General features: G+C 42.1%; 1 protein-coding gene across 1 annotated transcript in view; it reads right to left on the minus strand.

Annotated features, from left to right (window-relative positions):
• bahcc1a (BAH domain and coiled-coil containing 1a) overlaps positions 1 to 27622 on the minus strand; it is a 75806-nt gene that overhangs the window by 14209 nt on the left and 33975 nt on the right. Inside the window, exons 3-14 of the mRNA XM_014990874.2 lie at positions 22068 to 22250; positions 13822 to 13944; positions 11450 to 13732; positions 10868 to 10979; positions 10567 to 10766; positions 10161 to 10322; positions 8333 to 8586; positions 7898 to 8243; positions 5589 to 6533; positions 3861 to 4030; positions 3392 to 3528; positions 3105 to 3218 (exon numbers count right to left, since the gene is read on the minus strand). Coding sequence (XP_014846360.2) covers positions 3105 to 3218; positions 3392 to 3528; positions 3861 to 4030; positions 5589 to 6533; positions 7898 to 8243; positions 8333 to 8586; positions 10161 to 10322; positions 10567 to 10766; positions 10868 to 10979; positions 11450 to 13732; positions 13822 to 13944; positions 22068 to 22250 — 5029 coding nt within the window. The remainder of the gene's footprint in view (positions 1 to 3104; positions 3219 to 3391; positions 3529 to 3860; positions 4031 to 5588; positions 6534 to 7897; positions 8244 to 8332; positions 8587 to 10160; positions 10323 to 10566; positions 10767 to 10867; positions 10980 to 11449; positions 13733 to 13821; positions 13945 to 22067; positions 22251 to 27622) is intronic.

A 27622-nucleotide genomic window follows, 5' to 3' on the forward strand; every position in this document is an offset into this window, starting at 1 on the left:
CACCGTCTCTTTAAAGGCTGATGAAAGATTTTTTTTTTTTTTAAGTAATATGTATTCAGCAGTACAAGTAGATTTTTCATAGCACTGAGAAACACAGAGAAGCATCACAACCAAGCCTTTAACAATCAGTAATGGGCTGGTAACAGCATCAAAGTAAATTAGTGGTTTTTAAAAGCAATCACTTCAAAACCAATAAAATGTTTTCAGAACCACAAACAACTTTGGACACATTTTTTTATTTTATTTTTTTCCCAGAATTGCTTCTAACGAGAATAGTAATAAAGGACCAAAACAACAAGAGTTTTATCTCGAAGCATAAAAGTACAAGCAACACTCCTCCTTCCATCTGCACACCTGTGTCCAGCTGGGTGAAAGAAGGCAACTCATTACTGTTCACTAAAAGGAAAACAATGCCTACTATTGATCTAAAGTGGATGACTTCATGTCAACAGTCCTTTGGTGGAACTTTTTTTGCATTACCAACTATCAACAATATTGTGAGCTTATCACAGAGGTGGAAAGCGGTGTCGTAGGCTTTGCACATTGTTCTGTTGATCTAGCAAGTCTGAATATTCCCGATAGTTTTCCACACTGTACAATGATGTTGACTGTAAAGAGGAGACTGTATTGGCTACTGCAGCTCCTAGTTTGTCTGGGTCATGTCACCTACCCTACACTGTCCTCAGATATTTGTAGACAGCTGTTGCTGTGGGTGAAGGGTGAGCAGAAAGCACTTGCCTGGTTAACCTAGAATTGCAGCAAGGAGATTGTTTTCCTATCACCTTGCCTCACTTAGGAGAGGCAAGGTGATTGGCCTTGTGAGTAATTCCAGCTGTTAAACACACGGCAGTCATAAGATTTAGACTAAAAGGAGACTAATCAATCCTCAGCTGGAAATCTTCAAGTAGCATATCTGTTAAGCTGCTGACTGCAATATCAGACTGCTCTTTTATTCTATATATTTGCTTAACTCTATATATCAGAATCAAATTAACAATAGCTAAAAGTAGTAGTTCCAAATCACATCATCACGCAATATCAGCGCAATATATGATTAGCTGTAACAAAGTTCATTTTATGAAATATACCATATACTGTACAGCATATTTTGTTTAGTCTTCATTTGCATATTGTTTCACTTAAAACGCGCATTTAAATCTGTGGGTGAGCATATTCTGCTGAAATAACGTAATTAGCAAATGCAGACATGCACCTGTAATCTATTGAAAGAAAAAAGGAGAGAATTTATGTTTGTGTGTTTTTTTTTTTTTTTGTGGAAGTGGGTAGTTTGGCAGTTGGACTGTCTTCGTTTCCCACTGACAGACTGAGTGACAGAGGTACCAGTGATTTGTGAGCTGTCCCTGTGAGGCAAATCCTGCCGCGCCTTGCTCTCTGCTGCTGACAAACACAACATGACACAGTGACTCCCATCTGTAGGGGGCTTAAGGGGCTGAGCATGCAGTGGCTAATTAAGAGAATTGATTAGTGGGGTTTGCCATCAAGCAATACTTATAATAATAATAATAACAATAATAATAATAATAATAATAATAATAATGAGGCCTTCTACCCCTAAACGCACTTAGAAATAAAGCCAAAAAAACAACAAAAAAACTTTGCAGTAAAGCATCCTACATCTATATAATTGCACCGATTCACATCCAGCAGAAGGAGAGATGCTTGAATGGAGCAAATAAAAGTGAATTAAGCCTTCAGGACTTAATTCACCTTGAGAAAAAAAAAGTATTCTACAAGTGAGGGAATATTCTTAGGTTTACTATATTCTGACCTGAACTAACAATATTCCTGTCCTCTCTACCTCCCTGCAGAGACCTGGCCTGTTACCTTTTCATCTTGGTGTCATTGTCACCCGTCATCAGTGTCCCCTATCTGATTACTGTTAGCATGGTGAGGGGGCAAAGGTGCACAGGCGGATGCAAAATGGAAGTGACATTGCAGAGGGTCAGCTGGGAACACTGTGGACTGTTGCCCAGAAAGCACAGAGAGAAAGGGGGGTAGAAGATGGAGACAAGAAAATGCCATAAGGTAGGCTGTTGTGTCTTAATTCCATGTAATCCCTAAAGACAAGGCTCATTAAAGCCTGTTTAGAAACCCTTCATTGTTCATCAGATCCATGGTGACCACTATCAAAAACTTATATTGTGCATAAGAGAATGTATCTCTTTATTTCTCTGATATTCCCAATTTTCTACGTTAAGCCGTTTGAGCGTTCACATTGCGTTGGACCCTTTTGTGCAAAGATACAAATCACATTCCTGCTGCCATCCTCATGTTCATACAAGTTAAAAAAAAAGATCCCAAAAGTTGGATGGTATTAAAAGACCCACAGTGATTACACGTTTTCAGTGTTATTACGTTTAGCCTGCCATATCTGACAGTGGCTCTTCTGCATATTCATTATTTGTCACACCTACACCTCCAGAGTTTTTGTTTTCACCATTTGACAAAATCACTCAATTTTAGTAAAATCTCCAAAAGTGTTCGTCAAACTCCACATATATGTTTGTGATTGGACAGAAAAGGCTTATGGCATAACTAAAGAACCAGTTAAGAAGTGCATAGCGTGTCATGGATGTGATACATATTTAACTCTTTGCTACTGGACTCCAAAGATCAACCTTATGTCCAAAGGCTGTCATGTCATATTCGTATGCTTAGGAAATAGTAGACAGCAACGGATCTTCAATTAGTAGCTTTTAGAAATTCTTATCAACTTAAAAAATAATATACAAACTGGTAACCAGTAAGTTTGGCACCTGTAGTTTCGTTGAAGTGTATCATTTCTTAACATTAGGTAAATATAGTCGAAATCAAAGGTTGGATCTTAATTCTGTTTGTGTGTAAGTAAGACAATGTTTCTGCAACTGGAAAACATTTTAAGACACATCTGAGTCAGGCGTACCGATAAAGATAGCTTATACTCCTGGTGTTTATTAGATCAAGAAGAGTTCAAATAAGAAAGGGGGGATTCCTAAAAGCTCCCATGTCCTGTTTATGCCAGTGAGGGAGATCTCTGGTTGCTGGTGATTTCATTAAAGCTCTGATTACAGTCGGCAAGCGGAGATGGACTGATTTACACTTACTTGACTTTCCTTTGGCCCTCATTTGAGGACACAGGGCCCGTGGTTAGGGTGGGCTTCCTCTTCCTTGGACGTCCAGGCCCTCGCCTTGCAGGACTTCGAGGTGTTTCCTCCTTCCTACATACACAAGAGGACGTAAACACACAAGAAGGGAGATGAACTTGCATCCAAACCATAAGGTGCTATTTGTGAAACATTAAATATAATCCTCTATAAAAACTGGAAGCATACTACTTTAAGTTTTAACTAATTTGACTATGTTTGAGTGAAGCTTTATGGAAAAAACTCACTGATGGTCATGCTTCCTCTGAAGTTTGGCCAACTCCTTTTGTTTCTCTTTGTAGCGGCGTTGTATATCAGCCAGTTTTACACGCATTTCAAGCTCAGGGCCATCCATTGTTTCCATGCTAACTTTAGCTGGGCATACCTGAAGTACACAGAGTAAAAAAGCAAATATTAGAGATAAAGCTTGGTATTTGTTAAAGTAAAAAAAATCTGTGAAAAGAGTGTGACTATGCAATCTGATGAATTTCCTTAGATAGAAAGCCTTTAAACCAATTTGAATAAATAAATTAACTTCAATGCATTGTTTGATATTGAGGAGAAATTTGGAATGTATTTAAATCTGTCTATTTGACAGATTTCATCTGGAAAGTGCTTGAAGACGACAGTTGTAATAACTTGGTCCAAATAAATAATGTGAATTGGTAACTGAAAGAATTTAAAATAATGATCTCCTCGCATCAGTTTCACCCTCACCGGCTCATTACGAGGCGCCCAGCTGAACTTTCTTCGTAAATTGAAGATCCGACGAGCCGAGAAGTTTTGCTGTGGGCCAGTTTTACTGCTCTCCTGTGATCCCGCCTCCAAGGCGCGGGCTGTCGCCAAGGTGGCAAGACTTTGGAGATCAAACATGAGCAGGTCCTCCTCTGTATGGAAACAAAGGACGAATGCTTAAGCTTTTTACAATAACGGTCATATTTTTATAGATACCTGTGATCATAGTGTCATTGAGAGCAAGAGGCAGGGTACACACTGGACAACTGGACAAACAGCTGGGCATAATCAAACTCACTGACAAAGCAAACTTAGTCATGTTTTTGAACCACAGGAGGAATAGCATAGAGAAAACCAAGGTATGGTTGCTTTTTTTATCTCTTTCTTTGGAAAAGAATGCTTTTGTGCCTCTAAACTGACTTAAACTGTTAATGTTCTGCCATGGAAATGATGTTCCTTATTCTGTAATCATGTGATTTTTTTTTTTTTTTTTTTTTTTCAGAGCCCTCATAAGGGAGCAGTTAAACGCATTTATGTTGTGGTAAATACAAAACATTCTTTTGTATTAATTAAAAAACACAGTGCTTTGAACAGTGAGAACGCTTTTAAAGCCACTTTAAACAATAGGCTCTAATTAGCGAGGCAATGCTCAACGACTTGAAAACATGCACTGCTTTTGTGACTGCAAATAAGACTTTTGATAACATGTTGTGTTTGGGAGGAACGGAAAAGAAACTGATGTGCCTCCTTTTTTGATTTGACTGTGTGTGCACACGTGTGGATCAAACAGCTGCCGGATGGCGAGACAGAGAGGTAGCTTCCTCGAATGGACATAAGAGAGAGGCGGCAAGAAAGTGAGAGGGGGTGCACACCCTTTCCTGAGAGTTCAGCACTGCAGTGCTTCTTCTCCTTCCTCTCTTGAGGCTTCTGCATCTTTAAAACAGGTTTTAGGAAATAAAAAAAGTGCTTTTAACATGCAATAGATGAGCAACACAAGGCAAGCATGAAAGGAGCCTCTCTGGGGACATGTTAAAGTCCATCAAATGCTCCCCAGATCAGCATGAAGAGATGAGCAACTGGGAGGGAGCTTGCAGGATAGTCTCAACGGAAAGAGAAAAAGGAGGAAGGGTAAGAAGTGTGTTGCTCTTTATATCCCGATACCTGTCAATACAACAACTTGAACTTTTTCACATTCTGCCATGTTTCAGCCACAAACTTCCATTTATTCTGCTAGAGTTTTATGTACCAGTCCAACAAATGGTAGCATACAATTGTTGACTGAAAGGGAAATGATGCATGATTTTGAAAGAAGATTTTTATGGGCATTTATATTCAGTTTGTTTTGCAGCATCTACAGCTGCAAGCATTTTGCAGTGTGTCTCAACCACCATTGCACATTTAAAGAGAAAGTTTTTTGTTTTTTTTCCCAAACAGTTCAAGTTCACTCACATTGGATGATTGGATAACTTGGTGTTTAAGTCATGCCACAGATTTACAATTGAATTTAGGTCTGGACTTTGACTGGGCCAATCCAACCCACAAATATTTTGATCTAAACCCTTCCATTGTAGCGACAAAAATGAAAAATGTTTAATTTTCTTTTGCTTTAAAGTTATAGGCTATGCCAATAAAAATGTATTAGAGTGTGTGGTTGTAACAAAATCAAAACAGAAGCACTGAGTGAGTCATGCAAGACCCACTGTCACTCACCAGGGGTTTTTCCACAGATGTGCTTCATCTGCTGCAGCTCCAGATCTGCCAGCTCACTTAGAAGCTCCATGCCCTTGTTGGGGGCGCACTGTGACAGCACAGTTGATGGCGTGCTATTGGAGAACAATGGAAATGGGGGTACATCTGTGCAAAAAGCAGCGGCAATCAGCAGCTCCAGACTCCAGTAGCAGGGCACATAAGGTTTGCAGGGCACAGCAGCAGCTTCTTCGCCATTGCTGCAGGCGGAGGTTGAGGCAGGCGAAGGACACAGAAAGTCCACTGCGGCATCTTCTTGGGTCATCTTATTCTCATGCTCACTCTCCTTTGCCGCCTCTGGCTGGGGGCATGGCGACTCATACACAGCAGGGGAAGCGGGGTCAAGCTCTATGATGGCAGGCAGCTCTGACTCCTGCTCTGCATGTAGGTTGACCTTTTGATCATGTAGCACCTGACTCTCCTCACCCACCGCTTCCTCATCGTCTTCCTCCTCTAAAGTAATGACAGCATGTGGCCCACTGGGCTGCTCTTTCACAAGGGGAACTGGACAGGAAGCCGTCTCACACACTGAGCTCACAACTGGGGGGCAAGAAAGCACATCTGCCTCAGCTGAACCCTGTTCATCGGCCCCCTCCTCGTCAGGCACATAGTTGGCTGCCGTCACCGCGGTGACCTCCACCTCCTCCCTCAGTTGTAGGGCTCTCTCATTCATGCTTTCCTCCTCTCCTGGCTCCACTTCCTTGAGTGGGAGTGGCTCTGTGAGGGGCATCACTGGGACCTGGCAGTCTAACTCCTCCCCTAGACCAGCAAGAGACTGGGGAGCGTGCTCTGGAGGTTCTGCTTGGACCGCTTCCAGGTCGGCCGGTTGAGCCAGGCGAACATCCTGCGGGGATGGTCCATTTCTGTATCCCAGGGCAATGGCTGGGTATGTATATCCCGGAGGCAAATCTAAAAGCAGACAAAGTTATGAATAGTAGGTGCTAAGGACAATTATTGCAAGCTTTCCTTTTGTGTGCAGAGTTTTAAGAAGTGAGTAACAGCTTAATGAAGATGCTCTTGGCTCTATCTCCCAGCAGCAGAAAGGGGCTCAGAGAAATCTGTATGTGTTTAATTTAAAGTCTGCCAGGCCTTTGGTTTATCCGCTACACTAAAAATTCCTCTGGCATGCAGTAAACATGAGCCAGACATTATAATGATGGAAAGAGAGTAATGGCTGAGCTAGGTGGGGGACATGGCTGAGGTATTTCTTGGTGATCACCAAGGGAACGACGTCCCAATGCAGCCGTCACAGACGGCAGACATTTTCCTGAGCTCTGAGTTGTTTAGTCAGTTGGGGGCTTTCCAGAAGAGCCACCCACACATTTTAGCACAACACCAGCTGAAATAAGAGATCACTGAATGCCAATTACCATTCAGTGTATTTCCAGCGCTTTGCTTAATCCTTGAGAACTTTTCCTTTGTTAGCAAGACTTATTTAGATGTATAGGTAAATCCCAATAAATTTGAATATTCTCTAAAAGTTAATGAATTTTGATATTTAAATTTTATAAAGCAGAACTTGTAATGTCAAGCATTGATTTGTAGTAATTTTGATAATACCACCCGTCACTGGCTTATCAAAGTATCGTGGCATGGAGGCAGACTGTTGAGGGGCTATTGTCCTGACTATTATCTCAAAGATTCAGGCCAGGTGACTGGCCAGTCAATCATGATGATACCATTGTCATTAAAGTAGATACTTTTGTTGTGGGTGTGTGTGTAAGTGCTAGAACACCAGCAAACAACGTGGCTCTTCAAATCACTAACTTTGGAAACTTCACACTTGTTCATAAGCAACTTGGATTCTGCACCTCTGCTTTTCTACGTTAAGTTCTGAGACACTGATTTCCAGATGAATTATAACATGTACTTCTTTTTTTTTAAGCAGGACTTTGGACCAATGTGCAACAGTACAGTCCTTTCTCTCCTCAACTCTGGCAAGACTCTTCAGAAATTGTCTCTGGTTCAGTAGTGGCTTACCGTAAGCAAAGTGGCTCTTGAAGCACTGACTCATGCTTACATCTCGTGAAATAAAACTTCCCAATTGGTCTTTTGTAATATTCATCTTTTCAAAGAAACTGGATTTTAGGCTTTCAATAGTCGTTATCATCAGTATTGACAGAAGTGGATGAAATCACCATGTTTAATGACCAGTGTAAGATTGAAATTATTGTGAAGAAATAAGCTAATGTCCTCTTTTACTGCGATTCACTTGAATCCAAAGAGCACTCTGCAGTTGCAGACAATAAAGGCTTTTTTCCCCTGTTGCTTACCAGGCTCCAGAGATTCTGGGTAATCTTGAGGGGCCTGTCCTTCGCCCCTCTTATCCTGGGATTCAGGACCCTTGAGCATCTGAGGTGGTGCAGGACTGATTGCAGGAGAGTGAGGGGTTGCCGCCATGGGGCTGGGTGCTGGGCAGGGCGTGGAAGGAGTGCTTCTGGGATGTTGGCGCAGTGAGGGGGATTGGTAACAAGGGGACAAGTGAGTGGCACAGGCTCCAGGGGGTGAGTTGCTTCTCTGTGGGGGGTTGTAGGAGTAGTTCTTAGCAGGTTTGGATGGTCTTGGCTCTGTAATCAGTTCTTCTAGTTCATCTGACGGCTCGTCTGGTCTCTTGTGTATCTGCCATGTCAAAAAGTTTCGTTTTATACACATATCGTGTGTGTCTTTTTAAAATACGATAAACACACACACCGAGACTTGACACCCACCTGTTCATTGTGCGTGGACTGATGCTGCATGGTGTGCGCGGCCCTGTGTTGCTGCTGAGGCTGAGGAGGTAGCTGCAGCTGCTGCGACTGGTGATTCTGGTGCTGATGCTGGAGCTGTTGGTGCTGCTGGAAGGCGTACAGCTCCTGTTGCCGTAGAAACTGAGATCGGGAGTACACAGCAGGATGTTGCATGTGGGAGGGTGGGCCCCGCGCGCTATACACAGGGGGCCACAGCCCTTGCTGCTCGATCACGTCTAATGAGAAAAAGGAAGGAGGAATTCAATGAGGGGACTCTTCGCTACAACAAAAGCCCATGCATGCACACCCATGCACACATTCTTTTTTTCATATCACCATGTATAGCACCCTACGATACATTGCCATGCAGATAACAATTCTTTTCTCTTTTTCTATCATTATGTACCTGTCAGATGACAATTGTCAAACAGCAAAAACCATTAGGGATCATTTAAAAACCATTGTATTCACATTTTATAGAAACATCGATCCTTTCAAAAACGATTTTTTTTTTTTTTTACTTCACTGCACAACATCTCCCCAGGCAGCAAAAATCCCACACTCTCCCTCCTCTGTTTAAAACAAAAAGCGCTTTCTTACAATCTGCTCTGAGAATTTTGGAATGTAGGAGGAAAGTTTTAACAATGGTGCAATGACACCAGATGATTATTGTTTTTAGGTTGATTAGAGGTCAAGCTCCAGGCTGAAAATAGAACTACGCCCCTTCGGAGAACTCAGAAATGTCCCACCTGCTCAGTCAAACCTCAATAAAAAGGGGGATTTCAGAAATCCTAATTCCCACGTCTCAAAGTGTACTTCCTCTCTTATAGCAGATGTTACACTCAAGGAGCCACACAACCACCTTATTTTCCCTTTCCCTCTCTGTGTGACTTTATTATGCATTTCCTATTAACAGGTTCATCTACTTTTTTTTTCTTAATTCCTTCTTTTGTCATAGCCCAACAATTAAAGTCAGACTTGAATATGCAAATGTTTCCCTGTAGGGTAGTTTGTGTTGATCCATTTCCTTCTCAGTTGTTAGTCCCGCTGAGCGACAACTGAACTGCCGGTTCTAAGACTGTGAGCAGGCAGATTAAAGTCGTCTGTCTATTGACTAAATATGTGTATATGGTGGCTTATAAAAAGCAATCATTCTGTCACATTTGTTATTTTTCCTCCCCTGAGCATTCAAAGTTTATTGTAGTGCACATGAAGTGCAAAAGTATTTATGCTACTTGAATTTTTGTCTTATTACAGACAAAAACTTTGACATATCAATATAGGATTTTATGCTATAGACCATCATTTAGTAGTGTTGTGAAGTGAAAAATTGCAATAATGTTATATTTAACAAATTAAAATCTAAAATGGGGGGCAAGCATTTGTATATAGCTCCTCTGAGTGTGTTTATTAAATGTTTTTTGGGGTATATTTACCAGTTCACACATTAAGATATTGAATTGCTTTACCATTCCTCTTTAGCTCTTGGGGCCTTGATGAGGGCATTCTGACACATAAATATAACTTGATCCCAACCATTCAGTTGCAGCTCTGCATGTTAAATGTTTTTGTCCAGAAGGATGTTGAGTTTCCTTTTAATCTAAAGTCTTTTGTTGCTTCTATTATGTTTTCTTGCAAGATCACCACTAATTATTTAAAAAAACACTGGAGTTTATTTAAAAAGACGTTTGAATGTCTACTTCAAACATTCAAACATGTAAACATTATTTATTAAAGTAAATGTTTAATTGAATTACTATTACGCACATTTTCTTTTCTTTACAATTGATAGTGCAAAATTATGGCATACCCAAGTGATGTGGCGCTGGATGGGGTGCAGGCTCAGAGGGAAGGACCACTAACTGGGCTGAGGGGTCCTGTGGTAGAGGAAGGACTGGCTGCAGGGGGCCTGGCATGGCTGAAGAAAAACCTGGAGGCAGGTTCTGATGCAAGGGTGTATGACCTATACCTGCTGTACAAAATGATTACAACAGAGATTACAAAACTAATATATGCATGTGATTACCAGTTTCAAATCCCAGAAGAATGAAAAGGCAATTTGAAATAGTTTGATTTAAAAACAAAATGGTAACAAAAAGCATGGAGAGAATTTGTTCTTTGCATTTTCAAAACTTGTGTTTGAAATTGAAACTGCTGCAAACAAGACATGTGTAACAGAAGGTTGTTGTTAGTTTATTTTATTTTATTTTATTTACCATAAGAATGTCCTGTCATCCAAAGGGATGGACTTCCAGTTCTTGGCATCCAATGATGGTGAGCAGAATGTGCAGCAGGGTCTCCTAACTGACCAGACTGGAGGGATGTCCCACCAGGGACCATCAGATGGGAGGTGAGGTCTCCATGGCAGCTGGTGGAAGGGTGGATCCTTGCAAACTCCACACGTTCCTTATTATCCCTGTCATTATAAAATAGAGGAGCAGAGAAATACAGTACATGTGTGTTTTTTTTTTTTTTACAAAGCAAATTTGTGTAGCCTTGGGAACTACATTTACATACCTGATGTATGCGTCTCTATCTCTATCCAGACAATTGAGACCCATTTGTTCTTCATTTATCCTTTTCCTTTCCTCCTCATTGGGATCCACAGGATACATGGAGCGGGGCAATCCTGTGAGACGAACATTACACATAAGGCAGATACTCCTAATAGTCTTCTATTAACTATATATTAAAAATATGAAATCATGCTGATACAAGTTACAAGTTTTTCAAAGTTCTAAAATATGGACAAGTGGAATTCATTTCTGTTACTGATGCAAATTTAAAAAGGACTTTCCGTTTGTTTGCAAAACCCAATATTTGAGACTGGATATAGTATGAAAAAATATTATTTGAATGAATATTTACAATGAAATTCAACAGTAATCAGCAACATTCACCAAAATTGGAGTTCAATTTGCGTTTAAAAAGAATCCCGAAAGAGGCGACCAAACGTTGCTAAATAACAAAACTAAATAAAAAATTATTTTGACTTATATTGACCACAACAATTTTTTTTAAATTTTGGCCTTCTGAATATTTTATCTTTGTTTCAACAATTTGTTACACTGTCATTTGTTGTGCATTGCTCTACCCTACCTTTCACAGAGTTATGAACTCGTCCCTGCCGGCTGTTGGGGTGACCGTCTCCTGAACGGCATGGCGGCTCCCTTTGTCTGGCGACTGCTACTGCAATTCCCACTGGGGGCTGCCGCACCTCGTTTTCCACATGACCCGCCTCCCCCGTTTCTCTGCTCCTCACACTGTAATCAGGGCGCTCACCATCAGCAGGGCCCTTCCTGGAAGGGAGAGTCTGCTTGTTGCCCTGGAGAGCACAGCTACCCCCTGATGGACCCGATTTGAGACTTCCCAGCCCCCCAAATGGGCTCTTCTGAGAAAGAAGCAATGGTTGTTGCTGGTTGCTGTACTTCAGCAGGCTTTTCATGGCACTGCTCTCGCCCTGAGTTGGACCTTGGGCTTCCGGTTGCTGCTGTGGCTGTTGCTGACTGAGAGTGGGTGCGGGTGGGGGCTGTTGAGGAGGGAGCCCTAATCCTTGCTGTTGTTGCTGCTGTTGCCGTTGTGAGTGTTGTCCACCAGAGCCTCCTAACTCCATGTACGACCTCCTCTGCTCCTCTTCTGGTTGTGACATGTGATGTGGAGGCCTCATTCCCCACGGAGGTACAGGTGGTTGCTGGTGATGATGTTGACCACTGTTGTTGTTATACCCATAAGGAGACATGTCCATCTTTCTCTTAAGCTCCTGATTGTTACTCTGGTTCAGCTCAGCTGGAGAAGGAGCATCTGGGCCAGGTCTGCCATGCTGCTGGTGACGAATCCTAGCTACCTTTTGGCCTTCTCTCTGTAATGAGCAGCTGCCTCCGGAAGTATGGGCTGCTCCAGCCCCTGCATGTTGTCCCATGTTTTTGTTTCCAAGTGGGGAAGAATTAGGTGGAGGTCCCTGATGGGAACAATCTCTGTAAGGAGAAGAGTTGACAGAATGAGGGACAGAATGCCCCGCCTTTGGTCCCTGGGAAAGCGAAGGCCTGAACACATCCATGTCCACCGAACTATTAATACACTCTGCGCTGCGTGATCGTACAACTTGGTGCTGTTGTTGAGAATGGGGCGTTTTTTGTTGTTGCTGTTGGGGTTGCGGAGGAAGCTGTGAGGGCTGAACGTGTTGATGGTGAGACTGCATCCAGTCTAGAGACTTCTCTGTCTTTCTGTATGGATGCTGCTGTTGCTGTTTTCTCTGCCAGTTACTATGGTGCCCACTGCCACCTTTTTCAATTGCTTTGTCCTTGGAGGTGCTGCCTCCTCCGTTTCCCACACCCTGGCAATCAGGGTTACCAAGCTGGAATGGTCCATTTGATTTGTCCCCTAGGTCTGCCACAGATGGTACAAATGTTGGCCCTGTGACTTTAGGGTCCCGTCCTACATTGATTGTCCCTCTGTCTTGTGAGGCAGGGTTGGCCAAAGGAGCAGGTGGGGGTGGGCAGAAAAAATCTGGATGGTGGTGGGTATGGTGTGAATGATGTGGGTGGTGTGGATGGCTGGGGTGGAGCTGAAGGCAATGAAATCCCCCTGGATGAGGATGTGAATGGGGGTGAGCATGAGGATGGGGATGACTATGTGCCCCTCCGGCAGCAGAGCCCATGTGTAAGGGTGGAGGTACTGAGTAGGGCAGAGAGTGATGAAGTGGTGCCTGACCCCTTTCCAGACAATCAGAAGGCTGTTCACTAATCCTCATCTCACCACTTACCCCTTCTTTGGTGCAGCGACCATTGACATTGGACCCTATATGCCTGCCCTGGCTGCTCCCCCCGTCTACCATAGATCGAAGGCCTGTGCCCTCTCCACCACAGCTTGGCAAGGAGACTTTCGACCCTGCTGTCGTTCCTGGATCTCCATTTGGCATCTTGCCATTATGTAAACAAGCACTAAGGGGCTTGCTCATATTCTGATGGTGATCTTTAGTGTACTCCATGGCGAGCGATGCTTTATGTCTCTCCAGCGCTCGACTATTGACCTCCTCTAATGGCAGTGGGTGCTGTGGATAGTGAGACTGCTGCTGATGGGTGTGGGAATGGTGGTGGTGCGTGGTCTGAGGTGTCTGGTGATTCTGGTGTTGCTGTTGCTGCTGCTGTCGCTCTTTAGCATCTTGTTTTCCACTGGATCTTTCCTTGTCCTTGACAGGTACCACTCCTCTCTCCACTGATCCCTCTTTAAGACCCTTATGTATACCTGCCCCCAAGCCTGGGTCTCTGTCCCTGCTGCAGGACCCCTGAGAGTGTCCTGAACCTGTCCTAGACATCGATGGCAGGCCGTGATTGGCTGAAATGAGCGATGGCTGGGATGGAAGACCCCGCAGGTAAAAGTTTTCTAGAACAGAAAAGAAGACATGCAAGCAAATAAGGTTACATTTGGTGAATAAATGTGTTCTCAACTGTCTTCTTATTAGCATGTCTTACCTTTTTGTGTGTCATAGAAACGGTGCTGCCCATACAAAACACCACTGTTGGCATGGTGATCTAAGTGGCTCATTGGAAGGAAAGTGTGGGCCAGACTCCCTGAAAATCGAGGGTATCCTGGACCTAAGAGAGAGGGAGAGAGACGGTTGATAAAGTGACACCCGCTACTGTGATGGAGTTATATGTGGTAATCCTTCAGGCCCAGTGCAGCTGCTGGTGTTCATACGCAAATAAGTACTGGCTGTGATTCTAATGTTTGCTTTTCCTGCCTGAGTTTAGCATTTAGATAATGAAAGAAAAGCTCTGGGATTGGTGTAATATGACATTTTTCTTTGAGACATACGGCTTATTCTTCATCACACCGTGAGAACCAACAGCAGCACCTATACTCATCTGAGTGTGGCGATGAGGGTGGATTTTAGGCTTGTGTGAACAGAGAGCTCGTTCTCTATAACTCTTAGTAACCTAGTTTAGAGGTAAAAGGATGCTTGGATTTTGGGCCTATAAGCCAGTACACCTGCGCTCTTTAAATCAAGGCCATCTGTGGCACATTTATACCAATACCACAGAAAAACATAATCATTATGAAATAGGACACTGGAGAGCACAAAGGACTTTGAGGGTGGAGAAGAGAGAGAATGTGGACTGAGATGAAAGCCTAGACAGGCATCACTATGACAACACCACTGCAACTGGGTAACTATGGTCTCTAAACACGTGAATGCAAATTAAACTACCCTATTTATACAAATGTATAAATAATTTTTAAAGAAGCTTAAAAAATAAGGTCTAAGGAGTGCTAGATAAATAATGTGGCACGCCTGGCCATCTTTATTTATATTTAAGTTTGGATACATGTAAGCAAATAATATTTAAAAACCCTAACATGACAGAGTGTACCTGCTTTTTTCTGGGATTCATATGCAATGCCAGTCACTGAAACGTGCACTCATCAATGACATGAATGTCATAATTTGGGCGTTTTCAATGATACATATAAACCATTCTTCTTTGCGTAGCAAGCAGCCAGCAACCTCAATGCATTTATGAAATAAGAACAGATTGCACAAGTTTGGAATTATTATTATGGATTTAAGATCAAATATATAGACATAGATTGAATTGCATACATACAACCCCAATCCATTTGAGTAAATTAAAGATAGGAAGTTGCAGTCCAACCAGACACTGACAGTATCTCTAAACAACCTCCTGGCATCACAACAAGGTCTGAGGGAGTGCCAACCAAAAAAGGAGCCCAAGTGACAAAACCAACATCTTCAAGCAAAACCAACATCTTCAAACAAAGTCAACATCTTCAGTGCCCATATGAGCAAGTCAGATTCCTTCTTTAGAAAGGATTTACGGTCAAGCAGGAGAAGAATGTTCTGATGTTTAGATGAGTCAAGGAGGTTTATTGCACTAGGGCAATAGATTAATCAGGGGGTACCTCCAAATTCTTCAACTCCCCCCTCGATTTAAGTGGCAGATGGTTGAAACTTGGATACCCTTTTGGGTGTCCCAAAAGGATCCTAAAGCCAAATTAGTATCAGAACTGGGTTTGACATGGTATGGATAAAACAGCTAAGCTTCTGGAATGGCCCCAACTTCCACTCTATGAAGAATCTAAAGTCTAACCTATCATCCATAGTTGGAAACTAACTAATTTCAACCAAGTTTATGAATTGATTTATTCGTTCATCAGTTTACCACTGATAAAAAGAGCGGTAAAATATCTAATCATAAATATACCAGAAGATTAATGCCCACAAAAAGGCCCATCAATTCTTCCAACCTAACTTTCCAACATACAGAGAATACGGACAATGAGAAAAAGGAACAGAATACAATCTCTGTAAATTAAATCAAAGACAAACATGCAACTTCATTCAGGAATGCACTTTATATGGCCTTGTCCCTATATGACGGTATCTTTTTTTTTTTCTTTCCTTTCAAATTCATCCCTGGGTGTTGAGTCTCTTCTTTCTTGACATAGGAACAATGCAGCTGGAGCTGAGAGCTGGCTCAGGAGAGGGAGGAGTGTTGTGGTGGGCTTAATGACCTTGCCTCATTGCAGCCCCTGTTTCCTCCAATCTTAATTAATGAAATGCACAGAGAGGGCAAACAGCATGGCAATAACACGGGAGGTGTGGCTTTCTGTGCAGGGTAACAGGGCGATAATTGCATACTCTTGTTTTTTTTTTCTTTAATTTTTCCTCTGTTTCACAGCTTTTTCTACCTCAAACACTCTTTTCCCATCCCCACTTTGTCTTTCTTTTTATTGTGATGATTAATAAGCATCCAGATTTATGCCAATTCACCAACTGAGGTGGGGGCACAGGGATCCTTTGTTTAAGCAAGACATTTTTCTCTGATTTTCAAGGGGGAGAAAAGCAGAGCGCAGTTCGTCGGTCTTTATCCAAGCTGGGAGAGCGCCTTCTTTTCTCCAGCAGCATGTTGTTTGTGAGCGTGACGATTGACAGCGTAATCCCTTTTCACAGTGTGGTCTGGCTGTGCCCGATAATGCCAGCCTGCTCAGTTTCAACGTACCCTCCAATGGGACAACACAGGGGAGACTGCTGGGCATGGCGGAGCCCATTCAGCCATTAATCTCTGCTGCTGCTCCAGCAGGTGACTTGAGAAAGGTCTTAGTGCAGTCTGCTGACTGCACAGCAGCCCGGCGCTCTGCACATACACGGGGACGCACAGAGACATGTCAGCATCAGCAAGTAAATGACAGAGGGGCGTTAACACAGTGCATGCCTTTAATTCTAAGGGAGGAGCAAAGGCAAGAGACAGAGCACACAGAGTTGAATTCCTTTTCTGAATATCCAAAAGGTAATTTCTTAAACAACTGAAAACGAAAAGAGAGGAAGAGTCTAGATGGAAAACAAAGGAAAGAGTTAGTTCTCCTCAGCCCAATCAATTACTTATGAAGTTTATCCAAAATAAATAACAAACAAATGAATTAATATAACATTTCTACAACTTGTATAAGGGTGTCAGTATGTTAAGTTCTATTCACAATTTTATATTCCTCACCCAAACGCACATGGCTACAAAAATTCATGGCTAGGTAAATTGATGGACAGTGCAGGGCAAATGAAGACCAAGAGAAGAGGAGGAGCAGCCCAAGTTGCCTGTCAGGGCCGCTAATTGAGAAGAAAATGACAGAACCATCAAGACACAGAAGGGGTGGAGAAGAGCAGAGGAGGCGAGAGATACTTGGCGGAGGAGGGGCAGCACTGTGATGCATCTCCTCAGGTTTGACTAATTGAAAGGAAGGGATGCAGGCTGGCAAGAGAGAGAAAGAGAGAGACAGAGAGAGAGAGAGAGAGAGCATGAAAGAAGCAGACGTGTACTCGGGAGACTTGGGTGGTTGAAGGGTGCATGTTGGGGTGGGAGGAGGGTGGGTAGTGCTGCTTAAAATCCTTCTACAGGAAAACCAACAGGAAGGACTCACAGAAAGAAAAGAAGGACATCTGAAGATGGGCTTGGAAAGGCGTATCAAACAGGAGTAGATTAGACAAGCAGTGTGCAGGTAATCGATGTATTCATGTATGTCTATAAGTGTAGACTGAGTTATGAGAGAGATTCTTTTTGGCACAAGGTGAATCATTTGAACCACATCCAGCTGGCCTCAGGTTTGATTCAAACATGTTTTCTATATATATATATATATATTTTTTTTCACTCAGCTACCAAGCTGACTGAAAAAACTTATGCGAATTAACATGACTTTTCATACAAAGGCCTGATACTTAAAAAACAAATAAAGTACCCATTATAATAGTCTCTAGGTCTATACAAGGTAGTGCCTCCCCACCAATTTTCACAAACATCTGAACACAGACACAAGTTAAGTCAGTAAAGGAATAACAGAAAGCTTAATTTTGTATTTTGTCCAATATTCTTTAGAAACATGTCTTGCAAAGTTTAACGAAAAACTTAAAGCTGGGTTTCTCAAAATAGTTATTGCAAAAAAACATCTAATTGCAACGCTAAGTATATTTAAACATTTTTAAAACATTTTGTGAAATGCAAGAAAAATAAAAACTGCTTCTAATAAGGAGTGAAATTGGATATTTATAGCAAAATCTAAAATAGATAAAATCCCACAAAGGCATATCACTAGTGCATGTAATAATAAAATATTTAGCATTTTTAAAAGAAAATTGCTCTGTTTTTAAACCACAAACATTTTTGTTTTGCTTCTGAATGTTAAAATGAGAATTCACACTATGATAAAATCCTTATGAGACTGGTAAGGGTATTGAAGAGGTATAAAGAGAACTTTAAATCAGCCATTCTTCTGTCTTGAAAATAGCTGACATTTAAAGTAACACACAAACATGCCTCACTCTGGTCATCTATACAAGTTCACCCTGAAAGAAAGTAGACAAGACGGTAACTAAAGTCTCAGAATCCTAAACTGTCATCACAAAATCTACAGCAGGCCCTACTCTTAATGTGAAAGTGTATGCCTATACAATCAGAAAGAATCAAAGCATACTTATTGATCTGTGGAATGATTTGTATGAGAAAGAAGCATCTTAAAGTCGCATATCTGAAAGGGAAGAATGAAGAATGTTGATTGAAGGATCAGCATAAAATCTTGATTTTATAAAATGTTGATGTTTGTTTGTTTTTCGCTGCTATAGTCTTCACTGGACATGCAGTTCCGGACCAAGCAGAGTGTTCAAACTAATCTGAGACAAAATATAGACTTAGCAAGAAACGACAGTTTTCTCAGACTCAAATCAGAAATAAATGGTGTGAAATATTGTTACATCACCGAATTAACGGTAAAGGACACCATGTGCATATTGAAGAGATGCCAACAGCTTTGACAAAACAGCAACATCTGACGGCTTGAAAGTGAGAACACGTTTATCTGACGGAGTGTGTTTTGATTACTGTGGGCTTGGCATGTCTAGTGAGATTTGACATTTCCATTCTTTTTCTTTTACCAAAACAAAACTTGGAGAAGTATTTCTGTAGACGCTGCATTGATAGATGCCAGATTGCTTAAGCTTCTTGTTTTATTTCACTTTCAAATACATCATATGCCAATTAGAACATAAGAATTCACTTCAAAGCAAGGAAGACTGGAGAAGCATTACGCGCAATGACATTTCCGGTTAAAAAAACAAGATGTTTACATCCAGTATACAAGACCCCCCCCACATAACTGTTTCCCCTAACTGTCTGACCTTAAATCAGACTAATAATTTCTCAAATTAACTCAGGATTACCAAGATAATTTGGACTAGCTAAAATATACAATCATTATATCATTTTTTATGGATGTTTTGTTGATTGCTTGCTTCAAATTCAGGAGTTTATATACACTGAGTTTATCTCTTTAAACTATTTGGGAAAGCCCAGGTGTTGATGTCTTGGCTAAACACCCGGAAATCAAACAAGCAGCTTCTTGATGTGAGTTCATGGGAAAATAGAACAGCAGCTCTCCAAAAGCCTTCTTCAATCTTAGATATAACTTCAACAAGATGCCATATTCACCTCTTCTACACTCACACCTATGTAACACGGGAATGTCCTTCCTCAGACTGTTAGTCAACGAGACAGTTTCTGTTTTCCAAAAATGAGCACATCTTTGGAGATAAATATGCATTTCAACCCCAGAACAAAAGCAAAAGACCTAGTGTTGGCTGAAGTTTGTAAGAGAGAAAAATAGTGCCAGTGTCCACAAAAGAGTCATGTTCAGACATGGAAGGTCAATCAGGAAGGAAGAATAAGAAGAAGCCATTGCTACAAAAGCAACATAAAACCTAGATCACAGTTTGCAAATACACTCAAATAAGACAGGTGAAAAACTTGGTAACTTTGTAAACCTTAGAACACAATCCCAAATCTAAAGCACGGTGGCGGCAGCATCTTGTTATGGGGGAGTTTTGCTGCAGGGGGTACTGGTGAACTTCACAGAATACATGACATCACAAGAAGACAACATCATGTGGAAAATTATAAAGCCCAACTTACACTAAGTGTGTAATAAGTTGAAGGTGAAAAGGAAGATGGAAGAAGATGAAAAGTAAATTAAATATTCTTCTTTTACCAGTATTTAGCAAAAAAAAAGAAAAGATAAAAGAGATCACAATTTACCTTAATCAGAAAAAAAAATAATCACAGTTTAATGTCAGAAAGTGAAGGGGGGAGGGATACTAAGCTGTCTATACCTTAAACATATGAATCATAAACAAGTAGCTGACTTTAAATTTCAACTGCTACATTTGAATTTGCATGTAAGTAATCTGTTTAAAAAGACACTCGGAGACAAGGAAAAAAAAAATATCCGCAGAGTATCTCAGAGCATACAAGTGAGACACTAATGCGGCGACACATGCAAGAAGTCAGAGCTTGCTCTGCTGCCGGCGGGGGGCTGCTTGACACCCAGAGAGAAGAGGCGAGAGTCTGGGTAATTGTGCCGCTCATTTTGATGACTTGCTTTTTATGCAAAACAGGAAAAAGACAATGTGCAATTATGTCGAGGAGGGAACAGCTGAATGTGGTTGATGAACAGTCTGGATTCAATCATGCTCTTAGTGCGTTATATGCAATTAAACTGCAATAGAGATAATGGCCTCCATTGCCAACTGAGTAATAATCCCAGTCATAATCACCTCCATTACTTTTATTAGGGTTGGCATTGCCATCATCGCTCCTAATATTATTTTTCTTTTCCACAAAAGAAAGTGCTCGACGATGAAACCTGAAGAGCGCAAGGTAAGACAAACAGAGGGGCTTCAGAAAATGAGCCTGGAGGGAGAATGTGTCGGAGAGCAACTGTTAACTGACTGAATCAATGATGTTTTGGTTGGAAGAGGCATTCGGTGGTCCAACAAACTCACACGTCGTCTGTGGGCTCGAGGAAGTAAAGTCTGAAGTTCAGAAGACACCATAGTCTTTTGTAGTTGCACCTTAAGCATTTTATTGATGGTGGTACACTAGTTTAAAGAGTTCTTGTAGTTGTTTCTGTTGATCTACTTCTAAAACACTTTTATGTCTTTGAAGAGTTGCTGTGTTGATGCGTGAAACATCTGCTCATACAGAGATTATTTGTCAGCAGGATTACTCAGAATGTTTTTTATGACGGAAACTGTGTTAATGTAGAAAGTCCATCTCCTCGCCAGATGTACAAAGCCAGGCAAAACAAGAGTTTCTCTAAAATTCACTCTCTCACTCACACACCACGAACTGCCACATTACAACCCCAAACATCAATGTGTTTTACTTGGATTTTATGTGACAGACCAACAAAAAGAGGTACATGCGGTTTTCAAGCATTTGTTTTACAAATGAAGGTATCTGAAAGGTTTGGTCGCCATTTCTTTTTGTCAACTTTTTTTCTTTTTTGCTCTTACATAAAACCAGCTGGTGCCAAAATACATATAATCAGCAATAAATAAGGTAAATGAGATGAGGAAAAAAAAAATTAACTGCTTGGTCCAAATGCGAAACACAATATGTGGCGGAAAACTAACACCACACATCACATTAAGCATACCATTGCCACACGGTGGTGACTGATTTATGTTGTGGGGATGACTTTGTTAAGCAGGGGCAGGGAAGCTGCTCAGGAAGGCTACACTTTTCAGATCTTTATTTGAAAATCCCTTTGTTTATATTTTCTCTCTTAGTCTATTCAAAAACAAAATAAATTCTCAATGTCATCCTTCTCTGACTTCCTGATGAAACTAACATTGGGGGCGTTGAACCTAAAGAATGTACTTATTTTTGGGTGTCTGAGCACATGTTTGTGCAGTTAGGATGTTGTAATGCTGAGTGTTGGGTGGGAACGCCCCTTTGTTAAGCTGCAATTGAGGCACTGGCAGAAAGCTTTGCAATCACTGCAACTTTTTATTGGCCCACGTTTCCATGTGCTGCTTCGCACAGCCTGGGGCGACATTCTTGCTGACATGAATTGAATACCGCAAGATTCTTTGGCTGAACTATTGACCCTGCATCCTTATCCAGACAACTGAACCACAGCGCTCTGTTCTTTTTTTTTTTCTATTTTTGGTACAAAACTATCGTTAGACCACTGCAAATTTTAGCAGAAGCCTTATGCAAATCCCCAGAATAGGAAATGTCAGGACAACAATACACCAGCCAAACCCGTGTCTCCAGAACAGCCAAGATACAAGTATCACCTTTTGCTGACGATGTGATGAAGTGATGGAATAACTACATGAGCGTGTATATGCTGGTGTTATGTGAGGTACCTTCATGGGAATGTGGAAACCAGATCTGTGAGGCGCTGGAGTGGGGTCCGCCTCGGAAGGATGGCGAAGAGGGGGAGGACGGCGGCCTGGAGGGGTGAGGCGGGTGAGAAGGCGGGGAACCCAAACTACTGGCAAGGAAGGTCCCCATGAAAGAGGCTGACGAGTTGCCCATCAATCCACTGCCTGCATCGTTGACGGGACAAAAGGGGAAGAAAGAAAGTGAAGATTAGATTTAGAGGAGTGGACTGTTGCCATGATTGTGACCAAACTTTCTAGGAAGAGGCATCCTATCTCGTTGTAAACTCACTGTTTAGCTTGAATCATTAAGCCAAGGAGAGGATGAGAGATTGTGTGTTCATGTATTTGTGTGTGTGTGTGTGTGAGAGAGAGAGAGAGAAAGAGTGTGAGACTCTCCTCCCCTTCGCTGTCAGCGGAGTCCTCTCCCCTCACAGCACCTCTCCCCATGGGCAGACAGAGGTCTCATCTCACAGCTGAGTACACACTTTCTCAGGCTCTCTCCCTCTCGCTCTCACACACTTTTGCTCCTGCTCCCCAGCGTCCCTTTCTCAATTTCTCTCCCTCTCTCCATTATCTTGCTCTCTCCATCTCTCACTTTCATGCCCTCAATCTCTTTTATTGCTTTGCTCCATTTCACCTCCGCTCTCTCTTTTCTGTCTTTCACTCTTGCATTTCTCAGCGTGACTATAACAGTTCTATTTTTCACTCTTTTTCAGTTCCATTTTTGGTTTTCCCTCTTCCTTCCTCTCTTTTTTTTTTGTCACAACAGCCATTTCCGCTATTCTCTTTCCTATTCCGATGAGCAGAAATACACTATGTCCGTGCCTTTTCAAATTCCTATTGTCTCTTCTTTCCCTTCCTCTGTCACGATTTCTTTCTGACTCATAACGTTGCTTCGCTTTGTTCTTCCCAATAATAATGGCACCAGCAGAGCAATCTGTCCCTGGCTGGCTGAACCTTGTGTTTAACAAGACTATGATGAGTAATTGACCATTTGTAGCAACGCCCATGTGACTGGGGGCTGATTGTCTATTATGCATTGCTGGGCAAGCTGGTGAAAACACACTGATTAACCACTGCTTAAATTGCATTCCCATTACGCGCCCGCCAGTGCACTTGAGTGAGGGGCCCGGGAGCCCAGTTCTTTACACATTCATTTCCCCCAAGTGACACAACCATGAGGTCTCATGCATATGTATGAAATTGCCAGTATGAGACCTCACTTGTACACACACATGCACACAGATGTGTGTATCATACATGTAAAGCTATAAAAATATATACATAGGGTTAAGAAACACTATGAAGGTTAACCATCTTTGTCCTAGGATGGTTGATCTTGCAACATGTGTGACATGACCTGATTTTCTTCCACCTTTAATCAATCCAAACATGAGTCGGTCCCTTCCAGTGACTGTGAGAACAAAATGTCTGAAGTTTTAATCTGGTAAGCAGGGAATGAGCATCTCCTCAAGGCAGACAGAAGGCCTGAACTCACCGGTTTGCTCAGTGCACCTACAGCAAACAGGCGTATTGCTAAAATGTCAAAACAAAAGGGTCAACAGAGGAGGTTACACCCATCTATGGTAGGTCAGGAAATACATTTTGAATAATCTGAGCCACATTTTCTACCATACCATAAGACAGGTGGAAATTCTCCAGGACATCCAAATTTTCCTAACTTCCACTTAAAACAATAAATAAATAAATAAATAAACCTCTATGAAATTAGCCTTTCGTGTCATGAATTTAATTTAATTTAAATATTAAAAAAGTCTGATTTTTTTGTATAATACATTAGTAAATTAATAACTTCATGAAGTACAGAAGACACAGCAACTCCAAAACCAACAAACAAAATGGCTATCCACCTGCTTTAAAACGCTAAGAAGGAGTGATAGAATGGTCGAGTCTGTGGCAAGGCTTAAAAATATATGTTCAAAAATGCTCTCCATTCAATCTGGCCAAGTTTGAGCTGTTGAAGAATGGGCAAAGGTTCTTGCGTACAGATGTGGAAAGATAGGAGAGGCGTAGCCCAAAAGAGCAAAACCCCAAAAAGCGTATTGCAGTTTCGGTTGCATAATGAGAAATAAAACAATACAAAAGTGTGTAAATAGGGTTGCAAGCGTATGATGCTGCTTTTATGAAGATAAATAAACTCAGATGTAAAAAATAACTCAATTGAGCTGCTAGCAGATCCAAAAATTGCAATAAACCAAAAGAACACCATCATTCCTTCAACTATTTAGAGAATGTAACGTATAGAACTGAAGAAGAGGATTCCTCAGTTGTAGGAGAGTTGTGTGTGTTGAGCATTGTAAACTACCACAAAAGCCATTGTTTTTCTCCCTCTGCTCTCTGCTGCCACCTCCTATCACCCTGTCTCCATGGAGGGCTCCTGGCACAGCTCTCCAAACTACAGGGCAAAGGGGGTCAGGGGGTGGGATTATGGCCAGCGTGCTCACCAGGCACGCATCCAGCTTCCGTCATCCAGGCACCTAGGGCTCCTGTGTGCCGCCGCGTTTCACATGGCACACACTCGTCCCCTCTGCCTGTTGCCCCCAGGAACCCCAGCTTTCCTCATTGCCTCCAGCTCACATAGATCAGCTAATCCTCCTGCATTATTAACAGCTTTCCCTCAGAGAGAGAAAGACAGAGAGGGGGGAGAGAGTGAGAGAGAGAGAGAGAGAGAGAGAGACTATGAAGGTGACAAAATGAGCGAAGCCTCTCTTAACTATCTGAGAGGAGAGCTGCTGCTGTTAGAGAGACGACTAAAGGAAAAAGAGGAGATGAGAAAAGAGGATGCCAACGAAGTAGATTTCAAAAGACTAAGCTAGATTTAAGGCCGATTTAAAATTATATTGAGGCAGGGGGCCGTGGGGGGGCTTGGGAGGAATACCTAAGGCCCTCCCCACAACTATTACATCAGACCTTCACATCTACTCCAGAGAGGATAACAATAACTTTTCCAATATCAGCTGCAGAAGAAAATATGGCTTCATAACACACTGACCTTTACATCAGGTTACTGGCTTGCTGACTCAGCAGTAATGAACATATCCAATAGTTTGTCATTTCATTTTGTTTTATTAAAAGAAACAGAGCAACATCATACTATATTTTACCCTCTACATCCTGATACTCTGGAAATACCAGGGGTGAAATAGCTAATTCCTGAGGGACTTTCATTTTGGATACCAACCTAAGTGCAAAACAAAGTTACTACAAGCACTGAATTCCCCTGTATTTATAGAAAATCTATCAGTACTTCTCAAAATGAAGTTACTTGATCTTTAAATGTATTATACTTTTCTTTCAACGCAGTTGTGCAGGTTCTTAAAAACATCAGGTCATGTGGATCCTAGTTGGCGCCAATCTCTAATGGAAATAAAGATTAATCCTATTATAGAGTTAAAGTAAGGGGGAAACGAATGAATTGAGGAATCAAAGCTTTCTTCTTTTAAGCCTAAAATTAATGTCTTGTAGAAAAGTTGAAACGTGCAAGCAAAAAAAGGAAAAAAAAAAAGGGTCTGACAGATAGCATGGCAGCTCTTGAACTGGAGGTGTTAACTAGTTTTCAACGTAGGTGTGTAAGATGACGGCGGAACAAAGCTAAACAACTGTGCACGTGAGGTGACGTGGGCCAAGGCAAAGGCCCCTGAGGACGGAAAGGAGCGAGCAGCAGGCTGGGAGGCGGAGCAAAAGAATGAAGGCCCAGTTGTCATGGGAACAAAGGAGAAACAGCGCTCAAGGCAAGTAGGCTTTACAACAAGCGATGGACTGATGCACTCAGTCAGCCTGCTGCTCAGCAACAACAGCCTTCACAGCCTACATTGAAGCCCCAGAACTTGTATTCACACACACACACACACACACACACACGGTTGTGTTGCTATATTTGTGGGGACTTTCCATTGACTTCCATTCATTTCTACAGCCTAAACCAGGGGTCCCCAAACTACGGCCCGCGGGCCGGATCCGGCCCGCCACGTCATTTGGTCCGGCCCCCTGAACAATGCCGGATCCGGCCCGCCTCCTCATACCAGAGAGCATTCAGTGTTTTTTTTCATATATTGTATTTTCCGGTTTATATGTGGATTTTTCTTCAACCACCAGGGGGCTTTTGAGCAGATGTGAAACTAACTTTCCCTCAATGGAATATATACTAGTCAGTCCCAGTCACCGTTTCACTCACGGTTTTTTCCATTTGCATTCTGGGTAAAAATCTATCTAAAAGCGCGAATGTGTCTCCCCCCCCCCGTCGACAAGAATTTTCTAAGGTTTCTTTCTACAAAACCTGAGACCGGCCCCCGACCAGAGAAAGGAACAGCTATGTGGCCCTCGCAGGAAAAAGTTTGGGGACCCCTGGCCTAAACCTTACCTTTACCCTTTTCCTAACCCTAACCATCACATACCTAACCCTAACCCTAACCAAAACTCAATTCATACCTTAGCCCTAACTCTGACCCCTGACCCAAAAACAGGGTTTCCCCCTTGTGGGGACCAGGCTCCGGTCCCCACAAGGAGCAATTGGTCCCCACAACGTAGTATATGTCAGGAAAATCGTCCCCACAAGGTATTACAAACAAACGTGCGCGCGCGCGCACACACACACACACACAGACACACACACACCTCACCAAGAAATTTTATCTGGTTTTAATTGTTTGGATCCTGGGAGAGAGGCCCCACCTCTTTGTACTTTTTGGGCAACTAATCTGGTCCGTTAGCAACCCTGCTGATTAATATTACTCAAGCTTGTGCTGTTGCTTGGTGTCCTAACAAGGCGTTGAACAATAATAGGATGTGAACAGATTTACGTGGGTCAAGAAGTAATCTGGGAAATAAAAACGGTGGAGAAGACATTAAGCACCCACCAATGGCATGTTGTCCTTTTGAATGCTGGACTCACACCAACATTTTCTCCTTAGGAAATGCACACTCATTCACACACTGCCCATGATTATTTCCCAGTGCATCACATTTCCTCCTCTGCTTTTGATAAATGAGCCCAGGAAGTCTTTGGTTCTCAGTCTTGTTTTCAGACAGCTGCCTAAAGGGACGGATAGACGTGTCGTCTAGACAAGGACACTCGACAGACAATGAGAGAGGTGAGAGTGACGGTGACGAGAGAAGGGAGACAAAGAGAAAATTGCAGGTGTGACTGCACAAACCTGCTCTCCACCGCTCAGTGATCAGGGAGCGCCGCAGAAAATGGGCCAGAAGAAGCAGACCACGTATCTTTGGAAACGGTCAACACACACAAGAAGGCGAAGTGTGTGAAGAAGGCAGTCACTGTGGTGTGAAAGTTGAGTTCTTTATAATTCCAGCAAACATTCTCTACCTGTGTGATTATGGAGAGACTCTCACATGTGTACACCCTGTTAATCAATAGACGCATACACAAGTTCAAAGCGCAGAATAAAAAGAAAAATAGAAGGAAAGTTTGGATAGTGTGCACTATCCAAACTTGTTGAAGCACCTTTGATTCAATTTCATTACTCAGTGTTCATTGGCAGGAGTTGATTAGCATCCCG

Source organism: Poecilia mexicana, unplaced genomic scaffold (genome assembly GCF_051168715.1).
Source record: "Poecilia mexicana isolate PSO_F unplaced genomic scaffold, ASM5116871v1 scaffold_8, whole genome shotgun sequence".
In the NCBI taxonomy this organism is placed as follows: Eukaryota; Metazoa; Chordata; class Actinopteri; order Cyprinodontiformes; family Poeciliidae; genus Poecilia; species Poecilia mexicana.